Below are 20,329 nucleotides of genomic sequence, written 5' to 3'. Positions count from 1 at the left end.
ACATAGTAACATCATGCAACATGACAAATATTTTAAGGGTAAGGCTTTACTTTACTCTTCAGAGTATCTTGTGCTATCTGTGAGAATCAGAGCAACAGAACTTCATTGCTGAATTTTCCATTTTGTAAGAGGAAAGAAGAATCTCAAGCAGAATGAAACTGTTTTCACTGAACTATGGGTCAGGGGAGACTGATTTATGATTGCATCTGTAAGCTTTGGAAACAAGTGAAAATACCTGTACCAAAACCTTACAGAAATATACTAAGTAATGCTAGGCAGAAAGACTAAAGTTTGTACAAGCATTAAGTAATGCTAAAAAGCACTTTAAAAAGAATAGAGAACTGCATTTTTACATAATAAGATTCAGCTTTGTTGAAGAGAAAAACAGTTGAAGCCATGAATTCACCATAGGAAGATAAAACCCCAACAATTCAAGTAGTCAGAGATTCTCCTAGGCTTACTATATCCTTAGCTGCTGGATCTACCTGCTCAAATTCTAACAGTAGGAGTTTTATATAAAAGTTGGTGTATTGTTTCTTTTTTACACACACACACACACACACACAGAAACAAACTCAGTTGCTGAGGCACCTGAAGACCATAAAAGAAAGCAGCAGAAGACACATTTCTCTGTTCAATTAACCAAAATTCCACTGGCCAAAACTGACTACAGAATCTGCCTTCCTCCATCTACAAATAACTGGGGGCTTAATTCCTTTTAGAATAGAGAGATTGAAAGGGATTATTCTTTCTTTTCTGGCTAAGCTCGCCACCCAAACCTAGAAAACACTAGGTAATATTCATATGAATATTAGACACACAGAAACCAAACTAATATACCGAATATGCACACAATTTGCATTTTGAAACATTGAAGGTCACAGAAAAATCTACTCGAATATACATAATCTCTATCACTACTGTGCAAACTGATCTATGTACAGTAAATGATGATGCTTAAACTTGAGAACTCCATTTCAGAAATAATTCCAACCATGTTCCTTATACCTTTACATGTAAAACATCTCAAAGCTGCATCTATGTATCTATATACATGATTTGAGAGTTCTCAATTCCAAATCAATAGCAAAATACTAACTTCAGCAGTGCCCAAAGCTGAAAGAAAGTAAACACAACCACTGATCCTCTTACACACATTCCCACTGTTTGTACCCTTACCACAACCCTTTCGTCTGCAGTTTCAACCACAACCAGCCGCTAGAGCCCTTTCCGCTTTGGGAAGCATCGAACATTATCTTCAGTGACAACGTGATCAATAAAACTATACCAACTTGTAAGAATACAAGACAGCAAAAGGTACAAACTAAGAAAAAACACAACATTTTTATAGCAGGTTAATCTGAAGGTTTTAAATGCCAGTTGTCAGATTTAATTTTTACACAGGTCTTCTTGTAAGACAATTTTTATGCAACTGTTTAAATAGAACAGCACGTGCCCATTTGACCAAAACAGAGTTCAAGGAGATACTACTCAAGAACTTGAAATTAAGGAAGCTTCTGATAACAAGGATTTATGATTTTTTCTAAAATCCCACTTAAACACCAGCAAAGGAGAGGTGAACAGTTTAACCAGTCTGGTTCCTTATTTAATATTGTTTCCCTCATGCATCCAGCAGTAAAAACAAAAATGGTACTTCATGAAAAGTCCTACGAAGATATTCTGCCAAATGAGTTAGTAAAGTAAATGTGCCGACATGGAATTCTCATTTATCAAAATCTCCCAATTCTACAGGTATAGCAGAAACACATTAACCCATTTTCAACCGAGCTAATGTGTCTGTTGGCATCTCTTGGAACATTTTAACCACTACATACTTTTCTATGTAGTATGAAAAGGCTGCAGAAAAGAACATAAAAGTGAAGGTAATCCATTCCCATTTGTAGTTTGTAATGAACAGAATTTCCATTTTAAAATTATTCAGAAGACCAGTACTGGAACACATAAAAATGGAAGAAGTGTAAGAATGAGCTGAAAACCTCCTGCACAAAGAGCAAGGAAAAACCCCAACAAACACCATAAAAACACCCAACAAAACAAAAACCAACCTCCCACACAATCCCTCTTCCCTCAGTTAGCACATTCATGTTCTCTTATTCTCTCTCTGAATTCCCTGGTGTCCAATGATCATAGAGTAGTTCCGCAATGTGAAACTTAACAGCATGTCTTCTTCCAAGCCAGCCACCTCCCCTCATGAAATCTATCATGACTATGTTAAATTGGTCCACTGATACTAAAAGTTATGGCAAGGATGACAGAAACTCATGGCTACATGGGACCAACGAGACTCATGGTACAACTGCATTAAACCTGGTCTTCTAAGTCCAAATCCTAATGAAAGCATTACACAGACATCCTTTTCCTGCCAATGAAGAGTATTTTGCCATGCCACAGCTACATTATCCGGAGTCTACCAACAACAGCAGAGTGAGGGAGATACCTCATCAGACTGATATTATGCCATTACTACATATGCTTCAATTAGAGGCATTAAAGCACTTTGCATCTTCCCAGTCCTGCACATTCAACTGGTTGGAGCTGCCCCTGGAATAACCTTGATATACACATCTTTCCTTCAACACTGGACACCCAAACTGACACAAAAAGGGAATCTAGGTTCTGTTCAGTGCTTTAACTTTTTCAAATAGCAAGCAAAATCCATAACCAGGGACCTTGCAAGGTCTGACCAGGTACAATCAGAACAGTCAATACAATGCATGAAACTTGGTGCTTGGGAGTAACATGGCAGCAATGGTACCAAAACCAAGGCACTAAAACAAGTAAGTGTTTTAGATGAGCACATGCTGATTATTTACCTGAACTGAATCACATATGGCCAAACTGTAATGATTAAACTAGAGACTGAGTTAAACCTTTTTTACGGTAGGACACAGAGCTTCTCCTAAGCTATATGAACTCTTGGAACAATGTCACGTGATTGCTTCTTAATAAATCCCATTTGCCAGCTGAACTCTGAGACTAGATCATTATTTTAATTTGTGAACTAAAAGGTTGAGGTACCACACTAAGCACTTTCTGTATATTCTGTAATACGAAAGCTGCACTGAAATGAGATATTTCAGCTGACGGACAACAGCAAGCACTGGGTTTTCAGGATCAGAATGAGGAAGACTTGCAGTTTCCACAAGGATCTGTTGTTCATTATCACTAATATCCCATCCACAATTAAAACACACTTCCATGTTAATGACAAGGTTGGTCACTCCCTAGGCTGAAACCTATGTATGTCGTACCACAAATGTTATATGACTTTCTATTAAGAGTTATGTAAAGCACTCACTTCAAAGATAGCAGTTAAGATACTCTGCTGTGATTTGGTAGAACACACTAACAACTTCACCCTTGGTAGAAACCACACTGTACCTGTCAACAATATCCACCCCAAAATAAAGAATGACAATCAACAGAAGTGAAACATCAAGAGTAAAAATAATTTGCAGGATACAACAGCTTTATACTTTACAGATTAATTGACAGAAAGTTTAGTAATTTATCAAAAGTGTAATAATCATCATGTAACAGTAACTTTTAAGAGAAAATCTCACCCAAAGAAGACCACAGCACAAATGGAAATTCCAGCTACTCAGGAAAGGCACTTTTTCAGGCTGAGATCTTTTATAAGGTAAAAGCAACATGAATGTTACAGAAGTTTAACAACACATCACTGGACTCCTCTGTTTACTCATTTTGTGTTTTCTCTACCTCTTGTTTTGCAAACAAGTAAGGTGATACACACAGCTACATCCATCATTGTCAAACATGTTCTAAAATGATGACTTCCTCCTAGGCTATGCAGTATCTCCATCCGAGAACAGATCAAGCAGCTCGATTAAAATGCTGAATGATGTCTAAGGCCAAAAATATGTGACAATGGTACAAATACACCTCTGTTCTTCCAGCCACCAGAGTTTAAAATGCTAATCTAATTACAATACAAGGCTGACTGATTTTCTTAAACTGAAAATCTCTCTGGAGAGGTTTCCTGAGCAGGAAGACAGTTCAGGAACAGAATGTTAGATTGTGTTAGACCAACCAGCAATTTGGAAGCCTCTAGCTACTGTTCAGTTCTCAAACCTGCTTTCAATGAACTGTATTTGTACGCTAATCTCAAAGTCAATTTGGCTGTGTCTGATTACATCAGAGAAGGAGATGCATATGATAAGAAAAAAGTTGACTTAAATTGATATATGTAATTTTTTACAGTGATTAGATAATCATTTCCAGAATGCGCTGAATTTTCAGCCATGTTTAACATGAAAACAGAAGTCATGTATTTCACACTGCTTTTTGAACATATTCTCCTGTCTTCTCTTAATTGTGATAAACTCCATTTCTAAAAAACGAGCGATTTGGATTCATTGACAGTGGCCTTTCTACAGATCTACTACAAAATCATCATAAAACCTAAGAGATGCACCAGCTATTACAAACACGGGTTATTCAAAGACAGCGCACCTTACAGTGACATCCCAACCAGACACTGTTCATGCTCCACCACCAAACACTTTCTTAACACCACGGAGAGACTTAGAAGAGTGAAAACTATTACTGCAAAAAGGGAGCAGTGTATAGTAAAGCCACTTAAAATGCAGCAAACAAATGTGAAAAAGGCTGAATCACAACAGTGCCACCTACAGTAAAGAACATCACAGGGAAAAAACAGATGTTTAGTCAGAAAATTAACAGAATTAGAACTCAATAAGCAGAACCTATTTTCATAAAAATACTGAGACCTAATAACATTATGTACATTTTATACACTTCAAAAATTAGTCACTGCCCAAGCTGAAAGTATCCTCTTAAATTAGAATAAATATGCCACCCCTTTTCATATTTACAAGCTTTTACTAAATACAAATCGCAAAATAACACATTTCTGAAGCTCAAATCCCTTGTTCGGATTTTTGTAAAGTACAAAAACGCACTGTAAGAGCCATGTGACACCAGGCAAAGAACAGCTGAAGACTTACCTTGCATTCTACTACACTCTGATCCGATTCACATGTAACATAGATTTCATCAACTGCCCGCCTGAGGTTGTCGAACAGAAATGCCCAGTATCGAGCTCGCAGATCAACTTTTCGAGGCTGTCTTGTTTTTGTTGGGCTTTTGTCAAAGTTTTTATCTCCAGCTGCTGCTGCTGTTAATTTACAGTCTATGGTAGTGCTCTGAGAAAACAAGATAAAATGGAAAACAACAAACACAAGCAGGGAAGGGGTTGGGTTTCTGTGCAACACACATTTTTTTCAACATACTCAGATTTTTGTCAGCCAGGAGCTCTTCACTGAAGACTACATCACCCACTGGCCTGAGGTTTTAAAACACACTTTCTGATCTTAAATACAGGCAGCAGCTGTGTAGAACTAGATTTGTTTCTTTGACGTCCATAACCCAACATTCACACTGTACAATAGTACAAGATATGCTGCCTCTAGGCACACTGGAAAGCTACATTTTCTAATTACATATTCTGCATTACTTATTCTAACAAGTATGTGCATCCAGATATGAAAATAACATTTTACTAATAATCACACCAGCAATATTCCATCACAGTTAAATTCTATTACCAAGACATTACATATGACTATTGCTTTAAATCCCTCATTCCACCATATGAGCATTAACACTAGGAAAATGCTGATGTGGCCAGCCCTTTGCTTGACACGTTGTGGCTGCCCTGCAGAGGAGATGTCAGCAAGTATCAAATGAGTTACAAAAGGAAGCTTTCACACTGTAGACAAATACTTGTACTAAGATTTCCACTCACCATATTGTTAACATTGCAAGCTCAATTCAACCCAATGCAAGTGCTGTGACAATGAATCAAGTTGCTCCTACTTACACCCAGTCTGAAAGCGTCCTCATTCTGGATTAAGTTGTAATTTAACAGCTTTACCTACAACAAATCTGTTCCAATTTTTAGTGTTAATACGCAGACAGACTGATCTAGTACTGCTTTGCTCACAGATGCAGAGGACTGCCAACATGCTAAATGTGATGGAAGCAGAGGGAGAACATTCAACTGTCTTCACAAATGCTGGCACAGTCAGGAATCACTATGTGCCTACTCAGAAGTACTGTTATGCCACCTCAGTGTTACGTATCTGTTGATGCTGTACCTCCAGCTTAGTCACCTATATGGGGATGTGTCTCCTTAAGAGACTGACTGTCCATCTGCAGTACAAGGTATTCCTTAGGGTTCTGAAGAATGTCTATTTAGATGGAAATACCACATAAACACTTGGCCCGATGACACTGTCCTTACGGAACTTGAAATTCTCTCCCACAACAGAAAACAGACACACATCGAGAGGTTAGGAAGTCCCATAAGTAAAGGCTGAGGAAGATAACCTAAATTCTGGCATTTTTTAACTTCTGAATACTTGACCTTGAAACTTGCATGCTTTAAAAATACTATGTATGCACAGTTTTATGTATGTATTATTTAGCCAATAATGTATCACTGATATCACAAAGCATTTTTATGCAGTAAATCTCATTCCAAATGAGCAGATACCTGTTTCGCAGCCTTGTGTGTGCCCTGAGTCACTCTCTTTGTCTTCCCACCAGCTTGCCATTTTGATTTTCCTGTAGCAGAAACAATTGTCTGGATCAACAAAAATGACTGTAACTGGATAGAGCATTCTAAACTGCACAGACCTCATCCTGCAATGTACTGATATGAGCACAATTTATGAGTTAAGAGGTTTGTAAAATTATGTATTTCAAATATATGTCACAGTTCAGAATGTGGAAAATGCCACAAAACACACAGAAAATTAAGAGAATTACAAAGAAAGGCAAAACTTCATTGAAGCAGGAAAACTTGCCTTTAAGTGCTCAGTGCCTCTGAAAACTGTATCATTACAATCTACATGTCAAATATGATACGAGTTTTCTACCTAGATTCTAAAAAAAGTCTGCTCTTGAATGGCTTTGAAAATGGGGAAAAACAGAACTTGGGAATGGATTTAGTTCACTTACATTTAGGTAGCCAAAGAGAGAAAAACATTCACTGAACATGAGTCAGTCCCCTTAAGATCTGAAATGCCTTCTCAAATGTACCTGTCTCCCTCCACTGCTTATATGAAGTGACTTCAGCAACTGTGCTTCCAAAAGGAGTCGAAATTCCCAGAGTCAGAAAGGATGATGTCAGGTCTCAGTGTTGTCATGGTGGCAATTTCTTAAGTGATTAAGAGTTATCTTTGCATAGATAAATTTGTGTTAGCCTAGATCTACCTGACATGTCTGCATTTAATCTTTGAGATTTGCTCAGGGGTAATTTAATATAGATATATATGTATAAATTATATATAATTTTATATATATAATTATATATGTAATTATTTTTATTCTAAGTTTCAATCCTCCAACTTTGTATGTAACTTGCACATGAAAATCACAGGATCCAATTACCAAATATGTAAGCAGGTTAAGACAAAATACTAACTATAGCAAGAGCTCTCTAGCACAGATTACATCTAAGTAAAGGTTTCAAGATGATTTAGCTGGATGAAGCCCAAGCAAATAAATGCATTACTTGAATACAGTTCCTTCCTAGACCGTGGAGATCATTCTTGAATTTCAGAAGTGTCCAGTTGAGTTTTTAACAGTTCTCAGGCCAAATTCCCTAACACAATCCAGCTGTTTTACACTGCTCTGGTTATGTAAAGCAGCTGTAAACCTGTCTTAATCAAGCAGTGGTACAGCTGGTTTGTACAGCTGGTTTGCATCACTGGCTATTCCAGGGAACATGGCTTATAATTTGAAAACAAATTAAAACTTATTTGCTTGGTAATTCATTTCTGAAATGCTGCATTCACCAAAACAACAGGTACAAATTAATATATTGAACTCAATTTAGCAGCATTCAGGGGAAAAAAATGATAGAGCTACTGTGTGTATATAAACTTCCTATTCACTAAAAAGCTTAAACTATGGATCAGTTCCATGTCAGATTTCGGATAACAGAAAGATTTCAATCACCAAAGTCTCTCTTCTGACATGATTTAGATTCTGCAAAGATGAGGTCTGGAATGCAACAGCACTGAGAGCTTGCACAGTAAAAAGGCTTACAAGCAAAGATGGATACGTTAAAAAAGGGCAGATGAACACACAAAAAAGTTGCAGTCTCTTTAGATTCTACGAATCCCAAAATACTAACGTATCATGTAAGAACTGGGAAGTGTCCGAACAAGTCCCTTGTGAAGACAAAAGAAAGTTTTCAGGCACTTCCTACATTAGGCAGACATTCAGAGAAAACAAAACTTATGTAGACAGCAGGTTTTGCAAACCTGAAAGCAAACAGCGTCTGGCAAGGACTAATTTTTTTAGGTGTATTTGCCAGAAAGCTTTGTATTTCAGCAGCAGCCACATTTCCAAGCTTTATTATTCTTTTTCTTCAAGTAAGTGCCCCTGCCTATTGGAAGAAATCTTCCTTTCTGCTTTTACCCTTTTATATTCACAAGTAGTGACAAGGCAAGAGCACTCCTCAATGGTTATGCGTATGTGCAGCGACTACTGGTAGGTAACTATACAATACGAGCGCTGCTATGAGATGTGGAGGAGCTCGGTGACAGATGAAGGGCACTATGTGGTAGGAATTTCCTGAATTTGAAGGAAAGAACAATAGAGACCAAAGATGATTATCTCATTACCTATTAAGTTGCCAATGTGAAATATATAAAGTAGCAAAGTTTTGCAGCATTCAGGGAGCTACAGTCGTATTTTACACTAGAAGTCCATTTCCTCTCTGTCTGAGAATTAAACATGAAGCACACAGGGCTTATGATTTGTGAAGACTTCCTGTCACAAAAAGCTACGGTGCTAGTATCTCAAAAAAACCCAATAACCAATCCACTCTGATAAACTGTTCTCAAAAGCTACCTTTTATAGGAGCAATCTCAAAAATCACCCCTCTCATCTCTCTCTTTTGGACAGTTGTACTGGTATGGGAGAACTGCCTTTAAATTTAGTAATTCAGAGCAGCCCCCATTTCTGTTCTCACTGTGGCAGCGATCAACTGCATCTGTTGTTTCAGCAGGAATGACAGCAATTTTCAATTACATTTCTTCTCCTTGAGTGAATCTGAGGACACAACTGGGTAAGCATTCTGTTGTTTTCCTCCAGTCCTTATACACAGTGTGAGAGACTCACTCTGTCACCTCTCTTTTTCCACGTGATCTATAAAGCCTGTGAGACAGTCAGATACATTACAGTGCCACTGCTGCCTACAACCAGTCCAGCTATCTTTATACAACCACTCCAGAAGCTATCTTGCCAGCCCAGCTGGTGCAGTTGTCCATCTTAAATCTTTTGACAAAACCAAGGACTGGATAAGACCTGGTTGCCCGAACCTCATTTAAAGTAAGGCAGAGGCATCTGCCTGGAGAGAGCAACCAGATGAGACTGATTATTTATGACCTCTTAATTAAGGAAGCATATTGAAGTTTCTATTATTATCAACCATATCTTTTTAAAGGTTTGTACAGAGGTAATAGATTCGGTTTTTCTAACCAGACAATGCTACGGATATGGAGAAATGACTGCTTTCAAGCATGGATATAACCAAAATTCCCCACATTTTTCCACCTCCTGATTGAATTACAGCAATATATTTTGCACAAAATTACTTTTCCAAATCACTGTCACATCCAGAATATAATGGCCTGTATTCACCTACCAGCATCAGACTGGATCCTCATTCACTGCAGTGAAATTCAAGGTTTGAATCTTATGAGCTCTAAAGAATACCCTTCCCTTTATGTTGTATCTTACCAGTTAGAATCAGATCCAGTGCTGCTAGGGCCGACACACCATGTTTTCAGACACGACAATTACAACTTTCTTATGTGGCCAAAGAGAGCCAAGTTTCATGACTTTCATCACCTACTGCAAAAGATGATGAAATTTACTACATCATTAACCTAGTGAGACCATCAGGCTCTTGCTAAAGCAGTGGATTATACTGCAGGTTCCCCAAAGTGCCACATGCCCCTCATCAATGAAATGTTTCCTTACCGTGAAATGCTTAATCTACAAATGAATTCTGTATAGCGAGAGCCCAAATGATTTTAAACAAATAGGGAATAAGAAGGGAACAGTTATAAGATTTTCCAATTTTTTCACACATTCAAAGTTCTGAAGGTACCTTTTACCTTGCATTAACGCTTAATGTCAAACCTCTGCAATGTCTGAGCTGTCGCTGGTACCGTATCTTAAGATTTTGTGATAAAATCTGTGGGTAGTGCTTATTTGCATGCAGTGCCTCAAATTCCATGCTAGGCATAGAAAATAATCACAAAGAAAAAAAATCTGAAATCCTCTATTAGAATGATCACAGCTTTCCAAGGTGAGCAAGATCCAAGTGACTGCATCAAATGATTGGTAGCCACAGGTTTGGAATGCAAATTTAACTCTGCAAATTTAAACAGACTATCAGACCAGTGAATTTTTCACAGTTGTAAGACTCGCCTCCTAGAACACAAAGTCAACTGCACTGCTCATTAGTTACCCAACCAAATCTGCTGCATGTTACTGAATTCTGTGAAGGAGGATTTCCATTTCAATAGTTGGAATGTGTTAACAGTTACCACATTTTGGATTTTCTCATGTCGTTGATCTGTATTCATAACTAGAATTTCAGAACTGACACAACAAGGGTGCATGCTGCTCCAAAACAGAAGTGCCACCCACCACTCCAGAAAACTCTCTCCTTTCTAAGGCAATATTTCTTACTGACAGGAGCTATATATATTTCTATTAAGCAATTATATGGTTTTGATTATAATTATTTTCATTATTGCTCTTTTACCCATGCCCTCTATATAAAATACACACACTTTCAGAGGAACAGTTGAATGGGTAAGAAGGAAACAAGCACACAAAGCACATCATTTTTAAAGGACATAGAAAAACAAAGGATACAAACTGAAATAGCCAATCCATTTGTTTTTTAATTTGTCAACCCTCTATAACATTACCACCAGCAACAGCTAATGTCCATACCCTCACTATTTCTGCAGGGGAAAAAATAAATCTCCTAATGAAGAACAGCATCTAATAGGAAATGTTAATTCACAGCCTGTTACTGCCAAAGCAATGAATGTCTCAGAACATTACGAGCAGAAGAAACTGCCCAAAGACTAAATTCTGCTCTGTACAGAAGAGCTGCAGGATTGGCTCCTGGCAACCTGAACTTTTGGCCCGATTTACACAACCCCTCAAGTTGGAACTGTTCTAATTTGTAATATTGCTGTATCATTCCTCAGGGACAAAATCCATATTGAAAGATCAGCAGAAAATGAATCAGAGCTCACTGACATTGATATACATACCCTCTATGCCAAGACAAGGGTCAAGAGATAAAGGATTTGGCTCTGCCAGACTTTGATTAGCCACAAGCTCCTTTCCACAGAGGAATTTTCCATCAGGCAATTATCAGCCAATCCTTTGTATTGTGCAAAACCATCAGACTATGATTTAATGAAGGGATTTTAAAAAGAAAGCACCAGTGACAAAGTTTAAAAATTACCATGGTACTGCTACAACTACAAGAAGGAAATGAACATACTTCTACGTTCATTATGTTTTGGAAGAAAATGTTAGAGCAAACATTCATCTACAACTCACATACACTCTGTTTTAAAGAAAAAGTCCTACTTGGAAGTTTCTAAAAGAATATGACAAGCAAGGTAGTACTAAACAGAAACTGAATCAACTCACAGATAGCTAAAACCTGGTAGAAATATGCTCCATGTTCCCTCTGCAGATACTCCTATTACCACCTTCCCAAAAAGTGTAATTCAGGACCCAGAAATACTTTGGGCTCCTAATCCTATTCTGCTTAAATGGTGTGTCCAGTCCAATAGTATTACTGGATTTAACGTATTCAGGAACACAGGCAGATGTGAGACCAGCAAATAAACAAACGCATCTTCTGGAGACAGACAGAAATGAAGCTTCCAAAAGAACACAGAACTGGCCCACCTGAAGAAAACATATAGCCATGATAATAAACTGAATAGCTGTTGCATACAATGCAGCCAGAAGCTATGCATTCTATGTGGTCACATTATGCTCAAGGCTTAAATCAGTTCCATTTTCTCCTTGTCCATGTAGCTAACAAAGATTAAGAGTGCATGGTTTTCTGCTGACCAGTTAGTGGTACTAAAAATAAAAAAATCTACTAAGATAACTGGGATAATGCTCAGGTGAAAGGGTCAGAACCTGAAGCCAAAGTTTGCAAATGTTTAGGATGCTTAGCTGACAAACTAAGTTAAGTGTCATTCTGTTGTCACTGTTCAAAAGAGGTACAGCTATGCCTTCTGAACTGAATCCAATGTCCTTAATGAAACCTATACAAACATCCACAGACAAACACCTACACGGGTTTTCAGCAACTCATTATCTTCTGTGACTTTAGACTTTCCAGCTCTAAAAAAGAAAAAAATCACAAATACACCTTAATGTATAAAGCGAGCCAAAGACAGCTTAAACTTTGTGTCAGTTTGCTTCAGACATAGGGTTAATTATCTTGTAACTTATCTTTTCCACTGGCAGAATCACAGAACAGCTGAGGTTGGAAGTAGCCTCTAGAAACCAGCTAGTCTGACCTCCCTGCTGAACACAGGGTCAGCTAGAGCAGGCTGCCCAGGACCATGTCCAGTCAGGCTTTGAGCATCTCCAAGGACAAAGACTGCCCCCAGTTTCTCTAGGAAACTTGTTCCAGTGTTCAACCACCTTCACAGCAGAAAACATTTCCTTTTAGACACTCCTGCTTAAGCCCCAAAAGCAGCAGCACCTGCACAGGACGTGTGAGCTACAAAAATACTTGAGATGAAGTTCTTAAAAGCAGCATTCTGACATCTGGAACAGCTTGAGCAGTATAAAAATTAAAGTCAGTTCCTGGCTCCTGAAGTCATCATACCACAAGAGACTATTACCACAGTAAAAAAACTGTTCTGAGGACTTGCATTACGGAAAACTGCCTCCACATATCCCCTTCCTTAAAGGTTCTTCACAGATGTTTACTGAAGACTGAAGCGATACCAAAAGAAACTTCTAAACTTGTTTTAGAGTGTAGAGACGAACTTGTTCGATTGTTCTACTCCTGCATTTCTGAATTCCTAAATTACAAGAGATCAGTTTAAGACAACATTATTATATTGCACAAGTATCTTGATAGTATCAGCAAGAGAGCAGACCTAGATGCTGTTTAAAGACAAAATGAAACCAGTTTTTAATCTGTCATTGTGAAGGTTTTATAAAGTGAGCTGTCAAGTGCAGGGTGGATTTGGAAAAAAGCTTTAAAATTATACTATGTACACTAAACATAACCATTTGGGTTTTTAACAGAGAAATCCTATGTAAGAAACATGCTTCCAGGTGAGCAACTCCAGTGGACAAAGGGATGGAAGTGGATAAGTCTTGCGTAAGACTGTTAATACATACCATCATCTTCTTTGTTTTCCAGTGGAACACTCCATGCAATTAGGTTCCTTGCTGTACGTCCCTCTTCTGCAACTATTTTTCTCACTTTGTCATGGCTATTAGAACGTTGGAAAGAAGCCTGAAAACAAGAAAGACACGGATGAGAAAAGTATATATACAAGTTTTTGGTTATATATATACTAATTTCACCCAATATGAGGTTAAACCATTCAAGCTGGGCTGCACAGGTACTGAGTATTCCTCAAATATTTAAACCAGGTGTACATACTCATTTTCACAACCATTTTTCTGCACAATAAGTAGACTGACTCCTCAACATGATATGACAGTTACTACCCAGCCCTCAGTATGGGTATGTCCACACCACACAATTGCAACCTTCATTTAACTGATTGTCAGTGCTGCTTCACTGGGGACATCACAGTACACATCTCAAATGTTTTCAATACCTTGTGTTAAACTGTTTATTCAAGATAAAAGCTGCACGAGACCAAAACACGTGTTGGCTGACTGGGAGAGCCTAGAGAAAGGTATGAGATTTATCAGAACCATCTGAAACATGCATAAAAACCCACCTCGCTTTCAGAGAAGACAACAACCTAAAAAGTATTTTCTGCCTACTAAAGTTAGCTGTTACTACTAGAAAGCTGCAGCTGCTCAGAAACAGCGAGGCACTGAGGATGAATTTCATTTACCTAATGAACATGCTTCTCTGCACTTGCAAAATACACCATCAAAAGACATCTGAAACCAAATATATTAAGAAATACTTGTATCCACCGACAGATGTCAATTAGATAAAATCTTGCCTCTTCTACAGTGTATCAAGTTATTCCTCTGAAAATAATCTGAAACAAAGCCAAACTGTATACTGTAATGTTAAATTAACGTACCATGATAGCACAAAACTGCTGACCAAGTTCTCTTTAAATACTGACAACCTTAACCCCAAAGAAGTTACATAAATCTAAACATTCTTTTAGGCACCAACAGACTGATTTCCTATAGCACTAATCAGAACATGCCTTCTTCCTCTTTTTATTTTCACCATCATATGACTCAAGCCTGCAACCACTTTCTTTCATAATACATCTTTAGAAAAAAAAATACAGTAAAAATGAATATAGCAGAGCAGTGGCTATACTCCATTAAGGTGAGAGGAAATGCAAATGAGAAACACAAATGAGAAACTGCTTTTACTTCAGTGCTTATCTAAGTGTTTAACTTGGGTTTCTCTCTTCCAGATGTCCTCAATTGCTTGTTTCAAAGCCACAGTGTGCCATCTAGTGCTCCACAGACCTACCTTGAGATATCACCACGTAATAAAAGGAAAACAAAGTTAAAACCAGCACTGCTATGTAAGCGAACTTTTGGAAAACCTGATGAAATAAATAAAGCAAATTATGTATTTTTTGGCCCAAAGAAACCTAAGGAAGGCACACAAAAAAACAGGAGTTCTGCTACACTGGTTCTAGTCTATCCTAATTCTATATAATTAATTGCCTATTTCAATAGGAATTTTTAGTAAGAGCAACCATTTCTGCTGCATCAAGTTTGGTTTGGGTTTTTAACCACTTGTTGCTTAATAATACACTTTCTGTCATCAATCTAAGACTTAAACATCCACAAATGTGACATAACTGCTTAAAATCCCTTTAAACTACGGTATAGACTCCCAGTATAAATCCTTGTGGTGGCTGACTTGAGAACACAGTCAAATCATTTTAAATTAATCGCCCCTGAAACGTGTCTGTCTGAAACCAAAAGAAGAATGTTCAGGCTGCATTTTGCATCAGTTTATATTTGCATTCTCAAAACAGACCCAAACACCTTAGCTGGAAATAAAACTGATCTGTGGCATTCCCAACTGCTAAAAATGAAATAAGCAAATAAACAAATCATTCCTTATGTATTGCATCTTTTCTTTCAAATCCTCCCCCAGCAGCCAGTGCTCACTTGGCACAATCTATGTAATACTTAACTATGGCTTTCCTACAGCATAAGCCCACACAGTCTTGCCATACACAGAGGACCTGAAAATCACTCAGTCATTTTAATTTGGTATTTTTCAAACTGTTATGTTCCACTGCACCCTTCACTGGCTTTCCTATCTTCCAGGCTTACTATTCCTATTCCTTTAATCTTTTTTCTCATGTTTCCCATGGCTCAGATTTCAAGTTTTCTGAATCCGAGCACTTACAGTTTTCTCTTCCAGATTGTCTCCAACTGATTCCCATCTGTCTTTGAAATACAACATCCAAAAGCAGATACAAATACTTCAGTGAAGACTTTATCAATGCAGAACACTGCAGACAAGTTATTCATATCTTAAAGATGATAATTCCATTTAATAATCTCAAAATCATGCACGGGGACTTTTTTTGCAATATGGTATTACCTGTGCATCACTTATGATACAACCATAAGCTATACCATGATATATCACATATAAGCTAGCATGATTGACACAGTCACAGAATAACAAAGCCTGAAAGAGACCTCTGCAAGTCCAGTCCTTAAGCCCACATTCCAATGGTCAGAGCAGACCCAACTCTTCTTAATATAAAAGCAAAATTTCTTTTGTTGCACATACGACCTTTTGTAATCCCAAGGTTCCTTTATGCACAGCTGCTGCCAAGACGCTGTTTTCTGCCTTATTTCTGGAGATCATTACTCCCACACAAATGTAAAACTTTGCATTAGTCCACACCAAACTGACTTTTTAAATTACTTTTGTTTTCTTACAAGCCAGAAAGGCTTATAAGGAAAGCAGAAGTATCTCAACATGACATTTACAAGTACTTTGTACCATGAAACTAGAGCCTGAAAGTTCTAGTCTCCATAACTTCGACAGCAGTCAAAAGAAAACCTCAACCCCTTAAAGTAAGTATTAACAGGACAGCAGTAATGAAGTACACAGACTCAGAGAAGCATAAACTATTGTGCCAAAGACCACAATGGGTATCAACATGTATCTTTACATTTGACAAGAGCAAGCTTTAATACACTCCTTCGTATGAGTGATGCTGATACATAGGATTTTGACCACTTCCTCAACCTGAAAACCTCATATTTGCTACTTACCTACCCAAAGAAGTTACCTTCTTCTAAGTGCTCTTGATACAATTACCTGTTAGGCAAAAGGAGTGACTAGAAATTTGTTTAGCCTTAAATAGCAGATTTTTGTCTTACCATCATATTATAGCCTTCCTCCACATCAACAGGATCATTTATTACGTTTTTAGATGACCCCATTGAGTTTTCATACCTGCGTCAAAACAAATGCAATCCATTAGTTTCACTTAAACCACTTCTAAAATTAATTTCAGCTTTTAAGCAGCGTTTATGTTACAGACATCAGATGACCAAAGTAAGGTTTTCAGAGGATAACTGTATTTGTAAAGTGTTTTCACGACTCCTTGTTAAAAGTAGCCAAGGGCCCAAGAAGAAAACAGAATGATAGAATCATAGAATAGTTAGGGTTGGAAAGGACCTTAAGATTATTCAGTTCCAACCCCCCTGCCATGGGCAGGGACACCTCACACTAAACCATGTCACCCAAGGCTCTGTCCAACCTGGCCTTGAACACTGCCAGGGATGGAGCATTCACAGCTTCCTTGGGCAACCCATTCCAGTGCCTCACCACCCTTACAGTAAAGAACTTCCTCCTTATATCCAATCTAAACTTCCCCTGTTTAAGTTTTAACCCATTACCCCTTGTCCTATCACTACAGTCCCTAATGAAGAGTCCCTCCCCAGCATCCTTATAGGCCCTCTTCAGATACTGGAAGGCTGCTATGAGGTCTACAGAAAAATGTAAGTTTGTGTGTAGTAAGACAGTAAACAGTCCAAAGGACATTAGAACTTTTAAACAAATCATTGCATGGGCAATCACTAGAACAGTGAAAGGCAAGCAGAACAATCTATCCTGTGATAGAGGACTGGTCAAGTTGGTTATTAGTTCAAAAAGAAAAATGAATCATAGACATAGTAAGAAATCAGTATAAATAGAGGTAAGGCAAAATAAAATGGAAAACTTCTGTTGCCAATTAAAAAAGATGTGAGGGTTCCTGTAGAAGTCAGCTCTGAGAAAGTGAGTAGTCTTACCCGGTTCGGAACCAGAGAACCACTGCCACAAATGCAGAAGTGCATGGGACTAAATATTTATAGGGTTATCAACAATTCCCAGGAAAGGGATAATAATTCTGACAGAAAACTAAACCCTTGGCTATGAGGTTGAAATAAATTACAGACAACTACCGGTTAGAGTTCAAACACTCCCCTGTAAAAGTTCTTATCCTTCTGAAGAACTGGACACTAATCAGAAATTAGACACTTCTAAGTTATCAGAAATTAAGTAACTGAACAAGATTAACCAGACCCAAAACCCTATTTTGTGGGTCTTTATCATTAACGACACCGCTTTAAGTGGGCTGTTCACTTGTTCTCATATTACACCTTTAACTCCTCATACCTTGCTGATTTTTCCAAAAGTAACTGGCCAAAACCTACACAGTTAACAGACAGGCAGTCATTAAGGTTTGCACTTGCTTCTATGCCTTAAGACAACCAACTGAGCTTGCGAAAACTTCAACATTGTGCACCTGCTTGAAAACAAAGGCTGTATTTGAGCATTGCTTCAGACATCAGCACAGGCCTGGCCTGAGGAGCCTTCGAACACTGAGGTATCTCAGAAAACTGCTTTTGCTCACTGCATTGACATGGTTGTAATCAAGGTGCAATAAAAGCTCATCAAATCGACATACTTATTTGAGGAAAAAAACCCTGAGAGCGCAAGTATCTCCCGAAGAATCTGAGGGAAAAAGTCTGAGGGCCCAAGGATTTCTCTTAATATGAGGGAAAAAAATGTGAGGACCCAAGTATTTCCCTACTAATTTGAGGGAAAACACCTGAGGGTCCAAGTATTCCCCCGGCACTGCAGTGGATTCGGCAGTAATTCAGAAATAGAAATTTGCATTTAGAACATGTAGAGAAGGCAGCCCCTGGGTGTGCTGCAACACCTCCTGTCCTGCCAGCTCTTCTAACCATGATTTCCAATCCGACAAGGAAAGCAGGACCGCAGGTTCAAGACAGGAACACGATTAGTAGCTTCCCGAATGCAAATGGTTTTACACCTCCTGGCGGGTTTAAGTTTACGGGGGCTTTCTCGGCATGCCTGCTCTCCCTTCCACACACACAGCTTCAACGGCACATTCCTGGAGGGGCCCCCACGTAACAACAAGGTGTACAAGGTGCGGACCCTCCCTCACACCGCTCGGCTCCGAGTTTCCTCACAGACGGCGGGCCGTGCAGCACTGACAGGGGCACACTTACCGGGGCGGGACCGGCCCCCTTCGCAGCGAGGCTGAGGCGCCGGCCAAGCCCCCCCCACCCGGCAAGGCCTAACCCGCACCCGCCAGCCCCGCTCTCTGCCACAGCGGAGCAGGGCAGGCCGAGGGCCCGCACCCCCCCTCGGGCTCTCCTCAGGGCGGAGGAGGGGGGAGGGCTGGCCCGCCGCCATCTTGCCCCGCCGCCGCGCCCGCACCGCCCTGCCCCTCCCCCGCGCCGGGCCTCGCGGAGCGGCCACTCACGCTCTCCGCCGCGCCGCACCGTCCCGCCCGCGCGCGTCCCGCCGCGGTGATGTCATCGCATCCCGCCGCCAGCGCCCGCCCGCCGCCGCGCTCCTACCCCCCCCCGCGCTCCGCTGCCCGGCCCCGCCAGCCGCGCATGCGCCGCCCGCGCCCGGTAGCGCATCGCCAGCCCCGTGCCCGCCCGCCGTGAGGGGCCGGAGCGGGCCAGGAGCCGGTAGCGGAGGTGTCCGCGGGTGTCCGGGCCGTGCTGCGGCCCAGGAGCCGGTAGCGGAGGTGTCCGCGGGTGTCCGGGCCGTGCTGCGGCCTTGGGGCTGCCCTGTCAGCTCGGGCCGCCCGGGCTGGCGGTCGGCACCTTGGCGTCCAGCCCCTTACCCATCAGCGGGGAGATGGGGAAAAGGTGGAAGGAACATGGGCTGTGTGCGAGCCAGGAAATTACTGTGTACAACACACTGGGTGTCTGCGCAGGCAATAGCAAAACACTTAACACTGGCATTGCATCCAGCTTGGGCAATGGCCTTGGGGGAGGATGGGTCTCACGTGGAGAGGACAGCCCTTACCATGGGACTGGAGGCCTGGAAAACATGATTTGTGAGGAAATAACTGGGCAAGTTGAACCTATCTAGCCAAAGAAAACAAAAAGGGGATGCGGTAGGAGTGATAAGTGGGGCTGTGAGGAGCAAGAGAAGAATCCATTTCCCTCAGTGTGACAGGAATGATAGAAAGTAAGGAGGCCTGAACTGTAAGCGGGACAATTTAGATTGCCATCTCTAAACACTAAAAGATTGAAATAGATGGCTTGAGAGCCGGTACATGCTTCAGCTGAAGTCTCCAGGCACGGCATGGACTCGGCTGTGGTTGAGAGCAGAGCAGAGCCAGGCGGCCCCTGGAGGTCCCATCCAACCCCCTTGCACTGTCACTTGCTCACTGTTGATGGGGCAGTTGTCCGAATTTCCATAACCCCCTCCTTGGTGTGCGGCTGAGCCCAGCACTGCGGGCCTGGGCCGTGCATCAAATCCTGCTGTTCCGCTTCAATGCCTCATCAGATACCACATCAGAGAAGTGTCACTTTATAACCTATTTCCTCAGATGCTAATAACTGCACTAAGGGCAAAGAAGTAGAAGAACAGGTCTGTAATGTCTGCAGAGTCTAAAACACCTCAGGATACTTTGTGCAAGGTGTTACGAAGCACTTCATTAGAAGACCCAGAAAGTTGTATCTTGTTACTACCAAAGGAAATGACTGC

The 20,329-nt window shown here is 40.2% G+C and overlaps 1 protein-coding gene across 2 annotated transcripts in view; it reads right to left on the bottom strand.

The window, feature by feature from the left end:
* Positions 1–19,184, bottom strand: part of SCAPER (S-phase cyclin A associated protein in the ER) — a 149,483-nt gene extending 130,299 nt beyond the window's left edge. For both annotated transcript variants that reach the window (XM_062612238.1, XM_062612239.1), the window contains exons 1-5: positions 19,086–19,184; positions 16,687–16,762; positions 13,495–13,612; positions 6,560–6,630; positions 5,010–5,207 (exon numbers count right to left, since the gene is read on the bottom strand). In XM_062612238.1, the coding sequence (XP_062468222.1) occupies positions 5,010–5,207; positions 6,560–6,630; positions 13,495–13,612; positions 16,687–16,762; positions 19,086–19,141 (519 nt within the window). In that variant the 5' untranslated portion in view covers positions 19,142–19,184. The remainder of the gene's footprint in view (positions 1–5,009; positions 5,208–6,559; positions 6,631–13,494; positions 13,613–16,686; positions 16,763–19,085) is intronic.
* Positions 19,185–20,329: the final 1,145 nt, after the last annotated feature.

The sequence above is a fragment of the Pezoporus occidentalis genome, unplaced genomic scaffold, assembly GCF_034315485.1.
Source record: "Pezoporus occidentalis ecotype Australia unplaced genomic scaffold, CSIRO_AGI_Poc_V1 ctg159, whole genome shotgun sequence".
Classification (NCBI taxonomy): domain Eukaryota; kingdom Metazoa; phylum Chordata; class Aves; order Psittaciformes; family Psittacidae; genus Pezoporus; species Pezoporus occidentalis.
Note: the sequence above shows the minus strand (reverse complement) of the source record. Positions and strands in the feature narration are given on the sequence as shown.